This window comes from Hevea brasiliensis, chromosome 12 (assembly GCF_030052815.1).
Source record: "Hevea brasiliensis isolate MT/VB/25A 57/8 chromosome 12, ASM3005281v1, whole genome shotgun sequence".
Classification (NCBI taxonomy): Eukaryota; Viridiplantae; Streptophyta; class Magnoliopsida; order Malpighiales; family Euphorbiaceae; genus Hevea; species Hevea brasiliensis.
The window spans coordinates 40,519,466-40,539,719 of record NC_079504.1 but is presented as its reverse complement, the minus strand read 5'-3'; the positions used below and the strand labels follow the sequence as shown (position 1 = coordinate 40,539,719).

The window sequence follows — 20,254 nt, the reverse complement described above, 5'->3', positions numbered from 1 at the left end:
GAAATAAAACAGATGGGTTGTAAACTTATAATCCTAATTTTAGTAATTAATCTAACAAAATTAATATATATATATATATATATATATATATATATATATATATATATATATATATATATATATATATATCAATTATCCATTTATTTAGTGAATTGATTGATTGAAAAAATAGTCGCATAAGCTACCATTTATTTTTTTTTTAAAAAAACATATATAAAAACATTTAAAATATTTATACCTTTTTTTATATTGTATCTTGATACCACAAACACTCAATTAATCAATAGGCCCATGATAAATATTAGAATTAGCAATAAAAATTTTACGGTAACATTAATTTTACTATTTATAAAATTAAAATATAATAGTAACACAAATAATTATTATTATTAATATATAAAAAATATGACAATAATAATTATTATTATCATTAAAAAATTTTATAATAATTATTATTATTTTCAATAATTTCTATTAATAACTATAATTTTATTATAAAATACTTATGACTATAATTTTATGATAGTAATTTACAATAATTTATATATTATTTTTATAAATTTATGATAATACATTTTATATATTTAATAGTAAAAATCATTACCATTAAATCTAATGAGATTTTTTTTTAAATTAGTAGTGCTAAAATTGATAATTATTTTAACGAACATGAATGGAGTTAATTTTTTTTTATTGTAACATAATTAACATAAAATTTGGCATAATTAATACTAGACTAAAATCTTCAATTATTATTATTAGTGGAGATTTCTAAGTCGTCCTACCACGTTAGAAGCACATGCAGGTTCCGGGTTTGCGGTTCCTTTTGTACTCAAAATTCATGCATCTTAATAAAAAATACATAAAGAAATAACACGCATCTTTGGAACCATTCATTCAAGTATGCAAAAGCCATTAGAATATGAAAACACGAAATATCTGTGCTATCTAATTAGATTAAGATTAATTATTTTTTTTATCCACCTAATGATAATCCTTGCTCTTTTGCCTGCAAATTTATTCCTGTCTGCTCATAAACAGAATATATTCACTTGGGATTTAGGATCTTCAAGATTTCTAAGCAAATCAAATCAACAATCACACTATTATGATCTAGATTTCTATCATCTCTTTCTAAAAATTTCATAACAATTTAGATGCTTTTGTAAAGAAAATAACAATTTATAAAAAAAAATTATTTTATTATTTTAATATTTTATAATTAAAAATTATTCAAATTAATTATAAATCATTATATAATAAAGCAGTGATTTCATGTAGAATTTGCTACATGAAATGATAATCCAATAATAAGTAAACATATATACATATGTAAGTCTAAATGAGTAATTATGTATAATGAATGGGTCCCAAAATTTATAACCACTTTATAATTTAAAAAAAATAATAATAACCATACATTTACTTATTGGTCTAATTATCATTTATTTGTCATTCTATATAGATGCTGACATAGAATCACAAGGATGCTGTATAATCTCTTCTTAGATGATTGATTCTTCACCATAAATTTTCCTTTGGTTGAGAAGAAAGCAAAAGCATTATTATGCACATTATTATTACATTACATGCCAATGCCAATATCAATAATTTGTTCACTTCAGTCTCTATTGGAAAATTACATAAACTCGGTTTATCATAAACTCACAATATAAAATATATGATGAAATTCACTTATTAAATATATGAATCTCATATAATTACATCTTAAATTTATAGTAAAATTGGTCTAAATAAAAATTTCCCGTGAGTTTTTATCATCTTTCTCATATATATCTCATTTAATATAATGTGATTTTTTATGATTATATTATTTTTAAGACATAATCTAATATCAATTGCAAACAAGACTTGTGATCATTGAAGCCTCTCTCTCTCTCTCTCTCTCTCTCTCTCTCTCTCTCTCTCTCTCTCTCTTTGTTGTTAGGGGGCCAAAGTCACTAGAAATTGTCTATAATTGTCCCATTGGTGGGGGAACAATCAACAAGATTAGCTATGTCAGGTTTTTGAATGACTGTTTCTCAGGACCAGCAAGAACATGGGCAGAAAAGCCTCAGGCAGTTCCAATCACTAATTAAGCCCTGACCCACCATGTGCATGTCTTGGTGGAAACTTAAGATGGGAAGTGAGCCCTAATATGGCCCTTTGTAGTTTGGTTATCCCATTTATGGAACTGAGCCATCAGCCAACTAGCTTAATTATACTGTAAGGTGGGATCATTTAAAGCTGTTTTAGACATCCCACAAGCAAGACAAGGAAGAAAAATGATGCAACATTCAGGAAGATATACCAACTGCTACATCTATAATTGAAAAAAGGCCTATTGATAAGGAAAAAAAAAAAAAAATTATCGCAAATTTATTAAATTATTTTAATTTTGGCGAAATCAGTTAAATTTTTAAAAACAGAACTTTATTTAAATTTTTCCAAATTTTGAAAATTTACTATAATTTTATTCATTTTTTTAACATATTTTTCCACTCTATTTTCTAGCTGATCCAAACTTATCAATACAATAATACTTTCAAACTTTTAATATTCACGGTGCGTCAAAATTTCTAGTCATTCGACCAAATTAAATAGTTTTAGTCATAGACTATTAAATTTTTAAAATTAAATTATGAAAAAATCAATAAATATGATAATGTTGGATTTTAATTAGTAACTATAAATAAAAAAAAATAGAGTTCAAAATTCAATTAATAAAAATTAAATAAAATTTTAACAACTTTTAAAAATTTGACTGATTCCATCTAGATTAAAAAATTGGATAAAATTACCAAAACTGAAAAAATGATGGAAGGACAATCAAAAGCACATTCATTATCCAACTTCTCTAATTAATTAATTTCCTTGTATGTTAATTTTTGCCAATTACATACTTTTGTTATCCAGTTCATTTCTCATATTCATTTGCAATGCAACCTGACAGAAGCATTTGATCAACCTATTTGTACATCTTACGTAATAAATTTACCCCTGAAATAATTGAAAAAACAATTTTTTTTCCCCAATCCAATGCGCCATTGGCTTTTTTTTTTTTTTGTAATTATTTGGCATGACTTTTACTAATCAACAATGTGTTTGAATGCATTTGCCTGATTAATTACCAATACAAGTGTAATTATTTTTTTAAGCAAAAGCTTCATTGCATTGGAATAGAATGGAAGGAATTGCTTTAGACTATACCCAATACACCCAGCGAAAGAATAGTCTCATAAATTTGGACCTGATCTATAATGGGCTGAGTCTAAATAAGAAATATATCAACTTCCTTGCCATTACAAAAGTAATAAAAAATAGAGAAGTAAGTTACAGCAAGCCAACATAATCCTCGTAACGCAGCAAACCTCTCTTTGGAATGTGAGAGACCACGGTCCTAGGGAGAGCTATGATGCTTTGTAAAATAGAGCTAACAATAGATGATACCCATGAAACGGCGACCTTTGAGTATGATTCAATGAGAAATTTTGAAGCTTCGGAGCACAGGTCTGGCAAGGAAAGCAGCAATTCAAGAGCTTTTTGAGTTGTCTTGAGCTCTGCAATATTTGAATCCGCTAGCTGGACATGAAACAACACAAATTGGATAACCTTTTAGAATCTTGTAGGACACCCCAATACTACTCTTCCCAGGCTTGCCAAGGGACATTCTCAATAATACTCGCAACAAGTTCACTATTAAATAAAAAATAATTATGGATAAATTTAAATAATTATCTCTGAACTTATATAGTTATAACATTACAGTCTTTCAATTTTAAAATGTAATATAAAACTCCCTAAACTATCACGACCCAACCTATGGGCCGGACCGGCACTAGGACCTGGGCCAGCCTAAAGCCCCCGAGGCCCGTAGTAAGCCTAACTATTCCTTAACCTAACTCTAAGGCCCATTTGGGCCCAATTTCAAGAATTTAACCGGACAGAGTCCAGCCATAAAGTGGACCTTTCAACGGGGAGTTTTTGACTCACCCGACCTGTAAACACAATATATAATCAATTGGGGAGCTCAGCTCACCCTCCACGTACTCAATGTCATATAAATAAATGGGAGCTCAGCTCCCTCATTCAGTCCATCAAACATGCAGATAATAATACGTTTACAAGTCCAACATGATAATTATATTACAGATCCAAATCAAATAAATACTTCTAACACATGCAGAAATTCTAGGAGTTAATAAAAATACACAAACATTAATAAACAACCTGCGAAGAAGAAAAGCAGGTTAACCACAACAAAATCTTCCTGTAGCCTGAAAAATAATAAACAGGAGTGAGCGTTCGACTCAGAGAGTAAAATATCAATTTTAACCATAATCTCTATAACTATCTAAAGCTAATGCACCATGTAGAGTGAAATGCAACATTAGTAATATTTTCACATCATAATAGCAAAAAGGTAATTTAGAGCACTCACACACCCAGTAATGGCAAATCATAAATATATGTGAGCTAATCCCCTATACAGCTCTCTTAAATCCAACCTATGCCAGCGAAGAACTTAAGCTGGACTTTCGCTTAATAAACCAAATTGGGGTCCCAGCGAAGAACTCAAGCCGTGTCTACTCCGAAGAACTGGGTCCCAGCGAAGATCTCAAGCCGTGTCTACCCGTCCTGTCCATAGCCAATACTGTACCACACGCACGCCAATGCACGCACACTGCTCCAAATTACCACAACAACATCCATGGCACTTTAACAGTTGTGAATGCAACAAAAAACGTGTCTAGAGTTTAACTACGTAAATATTTACATATAAGTGATGCGTGGGCATGCTTGAACATATAATAATATCAAAATTACAATTAAAATTAATATTTTACTCACAGACTTGACAGCAGTCACTGTGGCGGCTGGGCGGAGGAAGAAGGCTGTCCCGGCTCACCTGACAATTTTATTACAATTATTTAATACAATTGACTCAATACAAACCAAAGACCAAATACGTCCTAAGTCGTGCCGAAAATCCGGCAAAGTATCACCTATACTTAGGACCTACTCAACCTGCAAAAAGGCTAAAAACACAATTCTATATTCGCATAGCATACACCCACAACTCAATCATATCACACAGCCCCTCCTGGGCCCATCCAAATAGTCACAAATCACACAATATAAAATTACAGTTTAGTCTTTATAATTGACCCTTTTTGCAAAAACTATCCAAATAAACTCTAAAAATTCTAAAACTTTGCTCTGCGGTCCTTAGCAATATTACTAGGCTATTGCAAAAAGAATCATAATTTTCTGAACTACCACGAATATTTTATGAATTTTTAATCCTATTTAAGTACTAGAAAATTACAAAAAAAAAGTAAGGTTCGGGTTTACCTATGCCGATTCCGACTCTGGGGATGCGCTCGAGACATTTGACAACGGTGGGATAGCCAAAATCTAGACTTAATTCCGAGACTTTTTTGGTATCCTGTTTGTTTGGCCGAAAATTCACAGACTCGGGCAACTGTCGAATTTCCACTAATTAAAGGTACCCACACAAAGCCCACAATACGGGGGTTAGTACAAAATTTTTACGGAATTTTCTAAGCTCATTTAGTGCTCGGAAAAACACTACGAAGTTTCGTGAGACCTACCGAAAAACAGTGTTGAAAAATTTTGAAATTTATATTGCCTCGAAGCTCTAAATGAGTGGAGCGCTTTGGTACTCTCGGTTTTCTCTTGGGGTTCACGATTTACGAGAAAATCTAGCCCAAAAGTTGAAATGGCCTAAAACTTCTCGGACAAAATTGGGTAAACCGCTCGATGGATTTTAGTGTTCTTGGTGTCTATGGAAAGCTCTCGAGGTGTAAATGAGTTTAGACATAAGACCCGGCCCAAATGGTGGCCGGGAAGCCAAAACGGCACGCGTCGTTTTTGACTGCCGGCGAGGAAAGCTGGGGCAGCAAGCCGGCGAGGTGGGGAGGCTGCGGCGCGGCCTAGGGAGGAGGGAGGAGAGAGAAAATGGGCGACAAGAACGAGCGGGGGAGAAGAAAAAGGAGAAGGCCGGTTCGATTTGGCCAGTCCGATTCAATGTACAAAATTTTAAATTTTTACTTTGCCTTGGAAACGAAAACGAGGCCCAAAAATTTCAAAAAAATTCTAGAAAACTCAGAAAAATTTGTAGAGTCCAAATATATTTTTAGTTTTACCACATGGTCTTTAAATTAATTTTTAAAAGTCATCAAAGTTTTATATTTTCGGAAAATCAAACCCGATTTCTAAAATCCGAAAAATTTCAAATAATTTCCTCAAATTTAAATAAAATAAAATATTAATATTTACCCAAAAATAATAAATTTAAAAATTAGGGGTGTTACATAAGCTTTTAAATTTTACACAGTAAAATCCCTCTAACTTTCAATTATTGATTTTTCAATTAGAAACTGACATGAATAGCTTCTGCATGGTGCTTAGTCAATATTTCTCTCATCTCTTAAGTAAAGTGTAAAATTATTCTCTCTATATGCAAAAAATTATTCAGTCTACAAAGAAAAAAATAATTCAATTTACACATGACTTAAAAAAAAAGGAGAAATATTGACTAAACTCTATGTTGAAATTGAACAGGTCAGCGTCTAATTAAAAATCGGTAATTAGAGGTTAGAAGGATTTTACTATGGAAAATTTAAAAGTTGATGGAATTTTATATTACATTTTTAAGTTAAGAAATTGTAATGTTACAACTAGATAAATTCAGGGATAATTATCAAAATTTATTCAATAATTACAAATACTAAATTATTTTTCTCCCTCAAAACACTCACAAATATAGTAACTCAATTTACTCACAGCTCACTGCACGGCCACTCTGCACTCACCGACAACTCAAATAATTTTGATGGTCTTCAATGAAAAACTGCCACTTCTCAACCTTGTGGTACCACTCCACTCAACGCATAAATAAGTCCAACTTGGGCTCACAAATTACAATCCTAGAAGAATTCGGTAACGGCCGAATTAACCACACAACTTCTTCTTTCTTTCTTTCTTTTTTTTTTTTTATTTATTTCTTCATATATATATATATATATATATATATATATATATAATTTAAATAATAAAAACATTTTATATTAAATAAATCACCTATTGTACAAAAAAATTCAAAATTTTTAGAGTATCTGTGATTGTAATCAAAATTTTAAATTATGTGTAGTATAATCGAATCTTAGTTGATGATCACATTAGTCATCAAATGGTAGCCAAAGAAACCAAAATTTCAAAAGTTAATGGTAAATTATAATATAATCTCTAAAGTTTCAATTGATTAATAAAATAATTTATTGATTTAAATTTCATGTTTAAATATTATTTATTTATTATATAATATAATATATATTTTCTATTTATTTTTAATTAAAATTTAATACTTAAAAATTATTTTTATTGATTAAAGTCTATTTTAATATCAAAATATTTCTTTTATTAGGCAAATCCATTCCTCCATACATATTTTAATCAATAAATGTAATTGTTTTTAATTAAAATACCTCATAAAATATAATATCAAAACATTATATTATACAAAATATTTAACTATATAGTTTAAATCAATGTTTTTAAGTTGGTCAATGTAAATATTAATTCTTAATACTCAAAATGCCCCTAACCCAACCCTATCATTCTCTCTCTCTCTCTCTCTCTCTCTCTCTCTCTGTTTCAAGAAGAACAGCAACAAAAATTCCCACACAACCAAAATTAACCACAGATAAAAATTTCAACTGTACAAGAAAATAAAAATCAGAGCCGCCGCCGTTATTAGAGAACACCAAGTCGGAACCCAACAATGAGTTTAAATGAGTAAACTTAATGCTTGAGAATGAATTGGCACTCCCGTTGTTATTTTTGTTGGTGGTGCAGTCGAGACTAGGGAGGTAAGCTGATGGGATTAGGGAGCTGCTTCCTCGCTTGAAACCATGAGAAATCTGTCGATGTGGATTTGAGAGAATGGAATGAGGAATTGAGGAGACAGAACAGGGGAGGAGGCTTGGCATTATTGGTGAGTTGTGAAGGAGATGAGGGATGAGCGAGGAGATGGGCGATGATCTATTTTGTAAATCAAATAAAACTTTAGGGATTATATTGTAATTTATTGTTAACTTTTTAAAATCCAATTAAAATTCGTCTATAATGCACCCAATTTAAAAATTTAGCTATAATTATCAATATCTTAAAAGTTTTAGATTTTTTTATCCAATCAACCTAAATAGAAAACTAGTAATGGCAGCATGCAAAGCACAGTCACTTAACTAGTCACATGGTGAAGATGATTTAGAGACTTCGTTCTGTGAAATTTGAATAAAATAACAGGGTAACTTATTTCGTGGTTATTTTAGCTTACTTGAATTTTACAATTTATCCTTCTTTTCACTTTATAGGCGTATGAATAGTACCTTTTATTGATAATCTGGTTCCACAGCCTACTGATTTCATACTGAATGGAAGGAAAATCATTTTCCAGTAGCTCAGCCATTAACCCACTTCTGTGCTTTCAAAGGATGCTTCATCAAGTTCTTCCCGCATTGCCAAAATATATATTCACACCCATTTGTCACGAACAAAAATGGCATCTCAAAGCAAGGTAATCATCTAGATTCATAAAGGGAGCTTAAATAGATAGAAGAAGTGTTTAGTTTAGTTGTTGGATATAATTAATAGCTGATAGATATTTAAATAATTAACTCTTTAAAAATACAATTTTCTTTTTTTATCAGCTCTATAAATAGAACTATTTATTAGTCTTATTAACTAAGGCTATGTTTGAAAAGATGGAAATTGAGGGTAAAAACAAAAGTTATTTTCAAATTTCTGCACTTTTTTTCCTTTCAGAAAGTGGAGGGAATGAAAGATGTGCATAGAAAATATGTCAATTGAAAGGAGGGGATATATTATGCGTATCAAATTAATTTCATCAATTCGTTGCAGAGAAATTACTCCAACTTTAATTTTTTTTTTTGTCAATAATAGGATCATTGTCATAATACCTCAATGCTGATAATAGAATTTTTAGTTGGTATAACCATTGTATATACAACAGTTTAATTATAATCATTGATCATGGTAAGACTTATATGGGACTCATCATAATTAATATTATTATAATGAATTTATTGTACATATATCAGTTTTATTATATAATTTTTTCTATTTTTGATGTGGCAAATTTAAAAAAAAAAAAAAGCTACTGAATTTTTATTGAAATTTGGCAATATATAATGACCTTATTGAAATATAAATTAGAGTTGTTTTATATGACAAAAATTTATTTAGTGCAATCATTGTATGTATAACATATATATTCTAATCATTAATTATCATTAGATCCATATGAAATCTATTATAATTAATGATTATTATACAATTGATTGTATTTGTATATTTTGATTAATTATTTAATTCAATTGATTTGGTTTGAAATTGAATCGAAAATCGCACATTCTTAACAATCAAACTTAAATTGTATTTAAAATAAATAAAATTCAAATATTATAATAAAATTATAAACATTTTAAATAAAATATGAAAAATTAAATATATTAAAAATAAAAATCCAAAATTTTATAAGACTAAATTATTTAGGAAAAAAATTAAGTAATTTATTTTTAAAAAAGAGAAATTAACTATTTAATACATCATATTTCAAGAATTAAATTGTAATATCCTAATATTTTCTTTGACTTGTCTTCTTTAATTTAGAATTCATAAGCCAAGTAGCTTAGAGCTTAATTTGTAAATATGTCACAATCAACTTTAGACAAAATTTACTAATTATTTTGATTACCAGCTTTAGACAAATTGCTGAGGCCAAAGTTCTAACAAAGACATTAATTTCTTTGTTTTAGATAACTATCTTTGAAATTATCTTTTCACTTTTATCATTTATACACCAAAGTGTGGAAAACATAATGAGTACGTTTGTTTTACGGAATTTTTTTAAAATATATTTTTATATTTTTTAATATTTAAAATATTAAAAAAAATGAAAAATAATTTTTTAATTAGACAAAAAATTAAATAAGAGAAAATTATTTTCTATCTTTTAAAATTTTATAATCTTATTAAAATATAAAAATATTTATATATATAATATAAATATATATTATTAATTTAATATTATAACTAAACAATAAATAATATTTTCATAAAAAATATTTTTCTAAAAAATAGATTTCATAAAAAATATTTTTCATATATAAATTATTTTTCTTAAAAAAAAAAACTATAAGATTCATTATATTTTCCATATAAGACTCATTACACGGAAACTCCAAGACTGCAACCTATACATTATATAATATTATTTTTCTTCACCAAGTTCCTGTTTATAATACAGTCAATTTCCCTTGCCAAATTTTAAAAATTAAATGAGAATAGTATAATAAAATAATTGATCAAACTAATTTATATGCTCAAAATTTATAAACACCAAAATGAAAAGCTGATCCCTCAGTTTTTTTTTTTTTTTTTTTAGCTTATAAACTCAAAGCTTGTAAGTATCAAAATAAAAGGTTGAGTCCCCCAGCTTTTTTTTTTTTAATTTATAAGATCAACTTATAATTCAAAAAATTATTATAAATAAATAAGTCAATCTATTTTTAGAACTTATAAATTAATTTAACCAATTTATAAATTAAAACAAATATTTTATAAATCTCATCTATTTTACATATAGATTTTATCATACATATTTTGCTTTGAGCCTGCTATAAATCAATTTCCCTTTATATTTATGGATTTTACTTTTTGACATTTAGGATTGTTCATTTTCTTTTCATCACTAAGAAAAAAACTTTAATGTCAAAATATATACACTAAAAACCATTTTATGTAAATTAATATATTCACTTTTTTATGAGAAAATTAATATATTCACTTAATTATGACTCAAAAAAATTTGAAACATCCCTATGAATAGAGTAAAAAGACAAATGAATTTTTTTTATTTACACATAAATTTTCTATATATAGATATTATTTTGCAGTCTATTATATATATATAGGTAAAATGCACCAAATAACAAAAATAAAACAGCATATGGGCTATTGTGAGTCCATTTCACTTTAATTTTTCTTTGTAGTTGCGTAACGTAAAGAACTTAAATATGGCTCAACTATTTGTGTTTGTGTGCGCATGTCTGTGTGTGTAAGAGTCAGCAAGCAAACACTCTTTTCAGCATCAAACTAGGCAAGTGGCAAGTCTACTGGGGAGCCCTCTTCTGCAACAAGTCAAGAGAATCTACCTAGAATTTTCTCACACATTTTCCACCACAATCATAACCAAATATCTCTCAATTAATCAATCTTCCTTCTCTCAATCAATCTTATTATCATAGCAAAAGAAATGTCATCTTTGAATTTTCACAACTAATTTTCTTAGCCGCCCTATAGACTAACTGTTAAATTCCAAGCCAAACCTTTGAAGCTTCTATCCTATAGACTAACTGTTAAATTCCAAGCCAAACCTTTCAAGCTTCTATCCTAATCCTGGAACTCTATTGGGTTTTTGGTACACTCAGATTAACATCCCACAGTTGTGAAAATACTCTATAAGTAGGCATCAGCTAGAGCGTTAAGAAGCACAAACTAAACAAAATAAAAGTGGGTATTCTTGAAATTGAGCAAGTAGAGTGCTAACGTGGCAAATAGCAGCATGGGTGTTAAGGAAGCATTTCTGGTAATGTTAGCAGTGTGTTCCATGTTCGTTGTTGTTCCTCATGTATATGCAAAGATATCATGCGAGCAAGTGACGTTGCTACTGACTCCATGCATCCCCTATGGTGTATTTGGAGGGGACGTGCCACCAGCTTGTTGTTCAGGAATCAAAGAATCGCTTGCACTTGCCAATACGACAGAAGATCTAAGGCTTAAATGCCAATGCGTCAAGGAAGGTGCTGCTAAGATCCCTGGCCTCAATTATACAAGGGTTAACGAGCTTCCTGCTAAATGTGGAACTACTTCTCCATACGTAGTTAGCCCCAATACTGACTGCTCCAAGTATGACTTCTATATCTACGCTCATCAAATTTTCTTTCTTTTTTGATCCATATGATCTACTATACATGTGATTTTTCAGAAATGCTAATTTAATTTACATGGGTTTGTGCATGCAGGATCACAAAACCATCATAGGAAGCGAATATGCTCGAGGCAGAGCTTGAGAAGCTAGAGTTCTTCTCTAGCAAGTTATAATACAATACGAATAAAAGTCTAGTCGTTTTGGTGTTGTTGTATCAATAAAATGATACTTGCAATCAGATGATGCTAGTTAAAGCTATAATATCAGAAATTAAAATTATATAATTTCATGTTCTTGTCTCTTCTGCTTTCCTGCACTGCTTGATTAAAGTCTCTTGGAATCTCTGATTCTTTCTTGCACTACCTTGTAGACAATATTTTCAATTCCAGATTTATTTTTGTGTGTTAAACACAGTCCACCATGCCATTGGTAAATTAAGCTAATCAAATCGCTCCATATCATTCATGTTTAACATATAATTATATAAATATGTTAATGGATAATTAAAAATTAAATCATATGTTTATTCACGATTATATTACTATAAAATGATTTGATTGATTTAGTAAAATAATGTAGTAAATTGAATCTATTTAAGAATTTCTCTATATTTCTTAAGGTTTGATCAATTTTTTGAAAAAAAAAATTACTTAATTTGCTCTTGGTTTATGAAATAATACTTAATAAAAATTTTCGCTTGTAAAAAAAACTCTCTAAATGTTGCCCATTTATATATCTTAGACGAGATAAACTCAAAAATCTTAAACATAATGCAATAATGCCATTGTAAGACCTAGCGATTTTTGTTATTGCTCCATAAGCCGCGCATATTTTCAAACAGGGTATGAGCTCGAGTTTGGAAAAGAAAGACAGACTATTATAATGAAATCGTTATATATATATATATATATATATATATATATATATATATATATATATATATATATATATATATATATCAGTCAAATTTACACTAAAGTAATATGTAATCAATATTATATTGTCAAATAATATGAAATATAATCAAATAATAAATTAACTCACTAAAGTTGATGGTAATTAAGAATAGGCTGATTAAATTTTCTCCACCTTTATAAGTGTAAAAAGTGAAGAGATTTTAACTTAGAATCACCCTTACTATCAATTTTGAATTTATCATTTTGCTGCGAAAATTATTTAAGAAAAAGGCTATATAATGCTCAACTCATGAAACTTTTTAAAAAATAAATTGTTAACTTTTTTACTAACTAGATTAAAACTTGTAATCAAGTATACCCAAGGATAGAAAGGAGTCCCATAAGATGTTGCATTGGTATTACAAGATTTTTTTTTGTTTATTCCAAATTCATTATGGATTCAAAATATAAATAGACTAAGTCTAAATTTGCATCTCCACTTACTCTAGCTCCACCATATAAGATATGCTTGTTCTTTTATAAGAAGCCAAGTTTTAGCAAATTAATGTTTTAAAAGTTTAAGTAGAAACATGAAAAATAGCTAGAATGCCTCCTCTCCACCCAACTCCAAACCTCTTTAATTTGTTCCCCTTCTCTTATTCTCCTCCTCATTTGCCTATCCGTTACAGCCATTGCAGCCCGAGGCACGCAGAGTAATGGCCTGTTACGGGTCTTAGAGGTCTTATTTTAATGTGAGTTAATAATATTATTTCGTAACTTTAAATTACGATTTGGGTTACAATTCAAAATGATGTTACTTGAAAATATATAAAGACTTAATGATCTATCAATAAAGTGTCTACATAATGATAAGATTCACTACACTTTCAAAGGAAGAATTTAAATTTTCTCTCTCAAAAAAATATTGTTAAGAAGAAATCTGAATAGACAACACTATGAAAAATCAAAGGTTTGACATCTTGAACTAAAGTATTCTCTAAAAGATATCACCAATTTTTCTCTCGTTTGTGATGCCCATCACACTAAGCTTAACAAATTGTTTAAAAATTGCATTATTTTGAGTGTGTGTGTGTATATCTATATAAAATTAAGTCCTGTTTTGCACGCACGAAGCGTTTCTTCTTTTTTACATGGTTTAATATACCCAACAACACACGTTGAACGAGTGTTGGATTCAAGTTTTGGTCAAATATCCAACCTGGGATACGTCTCCTTCAAAGGAGGATACGTGATGCTTCATAGATGGGTAGTTAGGGTCAATCCAACTCAAAAGCATCACATTCCCCTCCTCAATTTCGGGCATAATTGGTGCATAATCAATCCTTTTGTTTTCAAGTAATTCTTAAGTGCGTAAAGAGTCAGCCTACCTTATCTTAAAAAAACAGTAAGACCATGTTTGCTAACACACCAATCACAAGCTAACATGTTCATTGGCAAAAGCTGTCGGTTTAGACTTTTAAAGACACCACCCAAAAGAAAAATGAGAAAAAATAGCAAATAATGATCATCCAAACCTCATGCTTGAATAAGTTGAGAGCAAAAGAGATTGAGAATCCCATTTCAACCAATAAAGGAAATGGAATGAGAGTAAGACACCATGTTCACACAGAATCAAATGAAAATGAGATACAAATGAATTTGACACCACCGTCATAAAACATCTTACACCTAATGGGAATGACCTTTCACTCCCATAGGTCCTCCCCTGAATTCACCATTGATAAACAAAATTCCATGTTACGCAAAGAACTCATACAAGCTGCATCAAAACCTGGGTGTTTCCCTTTTTCTGGGATAACCCTAAGAATAAACAATTAATAATTGATTCCCACAACATGAATGGAACGAATAATGGAACTAAATAGAACGCCTTCTCTAAGTAACTGGATGTCAGTCTATTAACACACATGCCATGGAAAGTCAGCTAGTCAGTAGCCAGTTTATGTCAAAATGTGGAGCTACTTTCACTTGCAGAAAGCGAGGGGCCTTCTGATTTTACAATATTTGGTCCTTTGCTACTGATATCAAGCCCCTGTAATCGGCCAAGTGGATCATTTTTCATAATTTCCGAGACTGCATGGGAATGTGTTTGATGAAGATGGTGAGCTGGCATATTATGTTGAGAATGTGAAAATGGTGGCAACTGCATGTTTGGATGACTGGCAGGTCCTGGTTGTTGTGGAAGTGGGAAATAGTTTGCTGGGGCATATGGTATTTGATGCATTCCCAAGTTGAATGACTCAGAGGGGCTCATTGTTTCCCCAGTGGCAATCTTGAGCCTCTCAACTTCTTTCTTCAGAGCCTCATTCAGAGCTGTAGAAAATCAAAATAAAAGCAAAATTTGCAAATATTTCAAAGAAATTTAATGCCCCTAGCATTATAGCAACAACCTTTTCAAGAAAGAAAAATCCAAGAGCCAAATATTCCACAATGTATGAGGTATCAAAATCACAATGATATTAGCAGAAAGCAGACAGTCACGAAAGCTCACCATCACGCAACTGAGCCTGTTGCTCCATAGCTTGTAACCGAAGCTTAAGCTCTGTGTTTTCTGTACTCAGCCCTGTAGTGTCTCTCTAGGAAAGAAGACATGCCGAATCACTGTCAGGACAATGACTAAAAACCAACCAATGGACCAAGCATGGTTGTGTAAAATGTAGTTACATGAACATTGTTTATTTTTAATAGAAAAAGAAAATGCATAGCAACATGAGAATCACGCCTTTTCTTTCTACCTTGTCCAGTGAAAAACTATCTTGAAAGAGGACGTTATGACAATCAGAACACAGAATTTCATCCAAGTGGCCTCCTCAGTAATATAGTGAATCATTTAACATCTACATAATTCTTCAACCTTTTCTAACAATTTTTTATTGTGCAAGCATGGATCAAATTGCTTTGACCGGCATTAATACAATACAAGCTATCCAGTGAAGTCCATTGAATAAGAAGTGAAATATCAACATAGACATCCTTTAACCACAGTCAACTGTCCAAATTGATAGACATCTTTTAACCACAGTTAACTGTCCAAACTAGGGTCATCAGGTCTTGAATGGATGATGACATAGAGAAAGATTCTACAAATAAAACTAAGCTTATGAAATGCAACAATAAAATTCCATAAAATAAAACCTGGTACAAGGTGAGTTGAGCAGAAAGAGTGGTGGCTTCTGTTTGAAGGGTCTGAACTTTGCGCTCAAGTTCTAGTATATATCGTGCCTTTCTCTCTTTAGAGCGAGCAGCAGACTGCCGATTAGCAAGTATCCTGTATGCAACAACTAAGTTTTGAGCATAATGAAAGGAGTTCAAAACTAAAAATAAATAAATGAGTGTGAAATTCACACATCTTGGCATTAGTTCATAAGCATATATAGATTTTAATTTTCAAATATCTGCCAGCATGCAATTCTAAAATTAATGTGTGAAATTTAAAAAAAGAAGACTTCAGTAGTGAAACTTTGTATTTACATCATCATCGCATACCTTTTCTTTTAAATTGAGCAAAAATGTCAAATTGCTCATGTCAATTGAAATGACTTTTTTAAACCTCATTGTTTTGGCTTGAAGCATCACCAGGCTGTCTGGAAACCTCTTTTGAAATACATTTTCTTAACTAAAAAAATCAAAAACCCGATCAATGAACCTGATAAATATAAAGAAGCTAAGATGTTGCATTTTTGTTCAATCTAGAAACTTGAGTAGCATTTAATTCAACATAGAATTGCATTCTCATAAGGCTTGAACAATGGTAATCTCTATAATTAAAAATCAAAGATGTTGGAGAAGAAAGCTTCAAAACAGGGAAACAAAAATCTGAGGTGAAGAAATAAAGGAAAATTTGTAGCCAAAAAAAAAAAAATCAGCAGAAGATAATTTTAAAATATGTTTCTGATAAATATAATTGAACTAAAGTAGTACAACATGACCTAAAAGCGTTACACATTTCTAAGGATTTAACCCAGAATCGTTTAGAGTGGAGAAAGAGAATCCATATAGTTGACCTCTATAAATTTTTGGGATAAAGATTTAGTTGAATTGAGTTGAGTTTTATCTAAAGGAGCTAAAAGATGCAAAAATTTACACTTTAGGCACCTCCTCTCACTGGTTCTCGTACAGATGGAACAAACTTAGAATATTACTGATTAAGATTTGCAATAAAAACAAAAATAGGATGTAGACATGATAGAGATTATTTAGAAATACTGGTGAAGCTACAGCTTATTTTGCTATGGCACAATTAAATTTGAAGTTGAAGCAAACTAATTGAGTTTACAAGCCAATCAAAATTGTAATGTAGACTTGAGGCTTCAATTATGTGCTGCTGAAGTATTGATTATCAAATCATACTTCATAGTTATTACAGGTCATACAGAAACAAAAAAAAAAAAAAAAAAAACTTAGTCTTCAAAAAGAAGAGAAGAATGCACAATAGTCCTCTTCTAGTGAAATTCTGAAGATTCAAATGGAGCTTAAAATTACCCAAAAAGAGAAGAAAATTTACTAAAAATTTCAGAGAGCATGTCGTGACATCAAATTTTACTGATGTTTAATCAGAGGATTAAAGCTATTCTTAACTGTAGAAAATAACAACCAATTGAAGCAAATAATCTGATCTGGAAAACCCTAATTTCCCAACAGGAGCAAAGTATTCTCAAACTCAATAACCATCAAAAGGAAAAGATGACAGAGGAAGAACAATTTTTGAATGCAACATTTTAGAGGCTATTTTCTATGGCAAAACCAAGCAAGGAACGTCTAATAAGCACAATATATCAATAATTAAGCATCGAACTTAACATTTCCATTTACTATCTCACATTTTCTCAGCAACTAAACAAAGCACATTGAACTTAAATAATTCCAATCCATTACTCGTAAGAAAAGGGGTAAAAAGAAGAATAAGAAGAACAATGAGAAACAAAATAAAACTCCTGACCTTTTGGCTCTTTTAGGATCAATAGTCCAGAGCTCAGCCAACTTATCAGGAGGCATAGCTTTCTTAGCCTCCATTACCTCTCCGTACGCACTGCCATCGACAGAGTTGCTGTGCCTGTGCTTCGACATCGTCGTGGAAGTGGGAGCTCCTTTATCTCCTTCACCTTGGTTGTTATTACTCTGATCCGTAGAATTGCGTCCGTCTATGTTTCCTCCTCCGGTAAGCTTATCAACGTCAATGTAGGTAGAAAAGAGATCGTCCTCCGATCCGATCTCTTCAAAACTACCGGCGGAAGATCCTCCACAGCCTCCACCACCACCACCACCACCACCTCCTCCTCCTCCTCCACCTGCACCACCGCCTTTGATCGGATAAGAAGGAGACAGATCCATCATCATCATGGTCATGTCCTCCGGCAAGCGGAAGCTCATCTCGGAATGGGCCCTCCGGTGGTGGGGCCCAGGCCGAACACTAAACATTGACGACGATGGAGGAGCATTGGAGAGTGGATTTTTAAGATCTGCATTTTGAGGATTTGGATCGAAATTGGAATTGGCCTTAAGGTTGTGTTTGTATTGCGGATCTTGCATTTCCATGGACGTACAAAGTAGTAATTATTTTCAACAGATTTTCTATTCCTCTTCTTTCCTTTCTATTCTCATTATCCTTGCTCTTTTTCCTTACTTTCTTTCCTCTCCCCTTCTTTTCTGTTCTTTTTTCCTTTCCTTTCTTTTCCTTCCTCCGTAAATAGTTTGGCGCTTTTTACTGGTTTTTAATATTTGTTTCTGGCGGAGTAAATAAGGCTTCTGATTATTTATTATTTTATGAACAATAGTTTGAACAACAAATTTATCATGCAGTTTAACGTTTATCCGGCGGCGCCGTTAGCTTTTTTTTTTATTCGCTGCTGGAATTTATGATTGTGTCCTTGTTTTTTTAAACATAAATTCTGCAAATAATAATAAAGTGTAATTAAAAATCATAATACGAAAGTATTAAAAAAATAATTAAAAAAAATAAATATGTCTCTGTATTTTCAGTTAAAGACTAATTAAGTTTTAAGATAAATAAGATTTTATAATTTTAAATTAAAACTAAATAAATTCACACTTAATAGAATTTTATTTTTTAATAATAAAATTTTTTAAATTTAAATAGTAAAATATTAAAAAATAATAATTATTAAAAATTTTTGTCCACCATATTTTTCAAATTTTTTAAAATTTTCATTTTACTTAAAATTAATAAATAATTTTTAATATTTAAAATTAAAAAAATAATATTTTAATATTAAAAAATAATATTTTATTAAGCATAAATTTACTTTTTAATCCAAAACTTAATTTAGTATTATTTATATCTACTAAAATTACAAGGGATTGTTTGATTTTGAACAGTTGTACACGGTTACTTTACAGTTTTTATATTTTTATTTTTTGCAGAAATTTATGATTGTGTCCTTTTTTTAACATAAATTCTACATAATGGTCCAATGTATTTAAAAATCATAGCTAAATAAAGCTTTGTAATTTTTAAACAATAAAATATTAAAAATAATTATTTTAATATTAAACAATTTTTATTCACCATATTTTTCAATTTCTTTTTTAAAATTTCATTTTAATTAAAATTAATAAATAATTTTTAATATTTAAAGTTAAGAAAATAATATTTTATTATTAAAAAAATATTTTTTTAGATACAAAATTATTTAATCTTGTTAAAAAGTATAAGAGTTTATTTAATCTAAAACTTAATTTTAGACTTATTTAACCTTAAACTATAAAGATTTATTTGATTTTTTAAAATTTATTATTCAATGAATAATAATTAAAAAAAAAAGAAAGAAATTTACCACAAGTTAACGTTTAGCCGACTACACAGTTACTCTGCAGTTTTTATTTTTTTTTTTAATCCACCCCTAAAATTTATGATCGTGTCTTTTTTTAAAAAACTAAATTCTGTAAATGATAATAATTCAATTATAATTGAAAATTATAATATGAAAATACCAAAACAAATAAAAAAAATTATGTAAGCATTTATATTTTTAATTAAAAACTAAATAAATTTAAAAATAAGTTTTGAGCTGAAAAAAGTTTTATAATTTCTAATTAAGACTAAATAAATTCACACATAATAAAATATTATTTTTTAATAAAAAATTAATTTTTATAGTTTTTAAATAATAAAATATTAAAAATAATAATTTTAATATTAAATAATTTTTATTCATCACATTTTTCAATTTCTTTTCATAAAATTTTATTTTAATTAAAATTAATAAATAATTTTATATTTAAAATTATAAAAAATAATATTTTATTATTAAAAGAAATTATTAAATGTAGACTTATTTGA

General features: G+C 29.6%; 2 protein-coding genes across 2 annotated transcripts; one reads left to right on the top strand and one right to left on the bottom strand.

Annotated features, from left to right (window-relative positions):
- Positions 1-11,434: 11,434 nt before the first annotated feature.
- On the top strand, positions 11,435-12,336 carry LOC131171431 (non-specific lipid-transfer protein 1-like). The gene is made up of 2 exons (XM_058131539.1): positions 11,435-12,015; positions 12,132-12,336. Exons 1-2 carry the CDS (start codon positions 11,672-11,674, stop codon positions 12,148-12,150), a joined length of 363 nt encoding a protein of 120 aa, XP_057987522.1. The 5' UTR covers positions 11,435-11,671; the 3' UTR covers positions 12,151-12,336.
- Positions 12,337-14,554: 2,218 nt separating this feature from the next.
- LOC131171430 (transcription factor RF2b-like) lies at positions 14,555-18,692 on the bottom strand. Its single transcript, XM_058131538.1, has 4 exons — positions 17,894-18,692; positions 16,090-16,222; positions 15,446-15,530; positions 14,555-15,267 (listed from the first exon to the last, which is right to left on the bottom strand). The coding sequence occupies exons 1-4, from the start codon at positions 18,487-18,489 to the stop codon at positions 14,900-14,902; spliced, it is 1,182 nt and encodes a 393-aa protein (XP_057987521.1). The 5' UTR covers positions 18,490-18,692; the 3' UTR covers positions 14,555-14,899.
- Between the last annotated feature and the right edge of the window lie 1,562 nt (positions 18,693-20,254).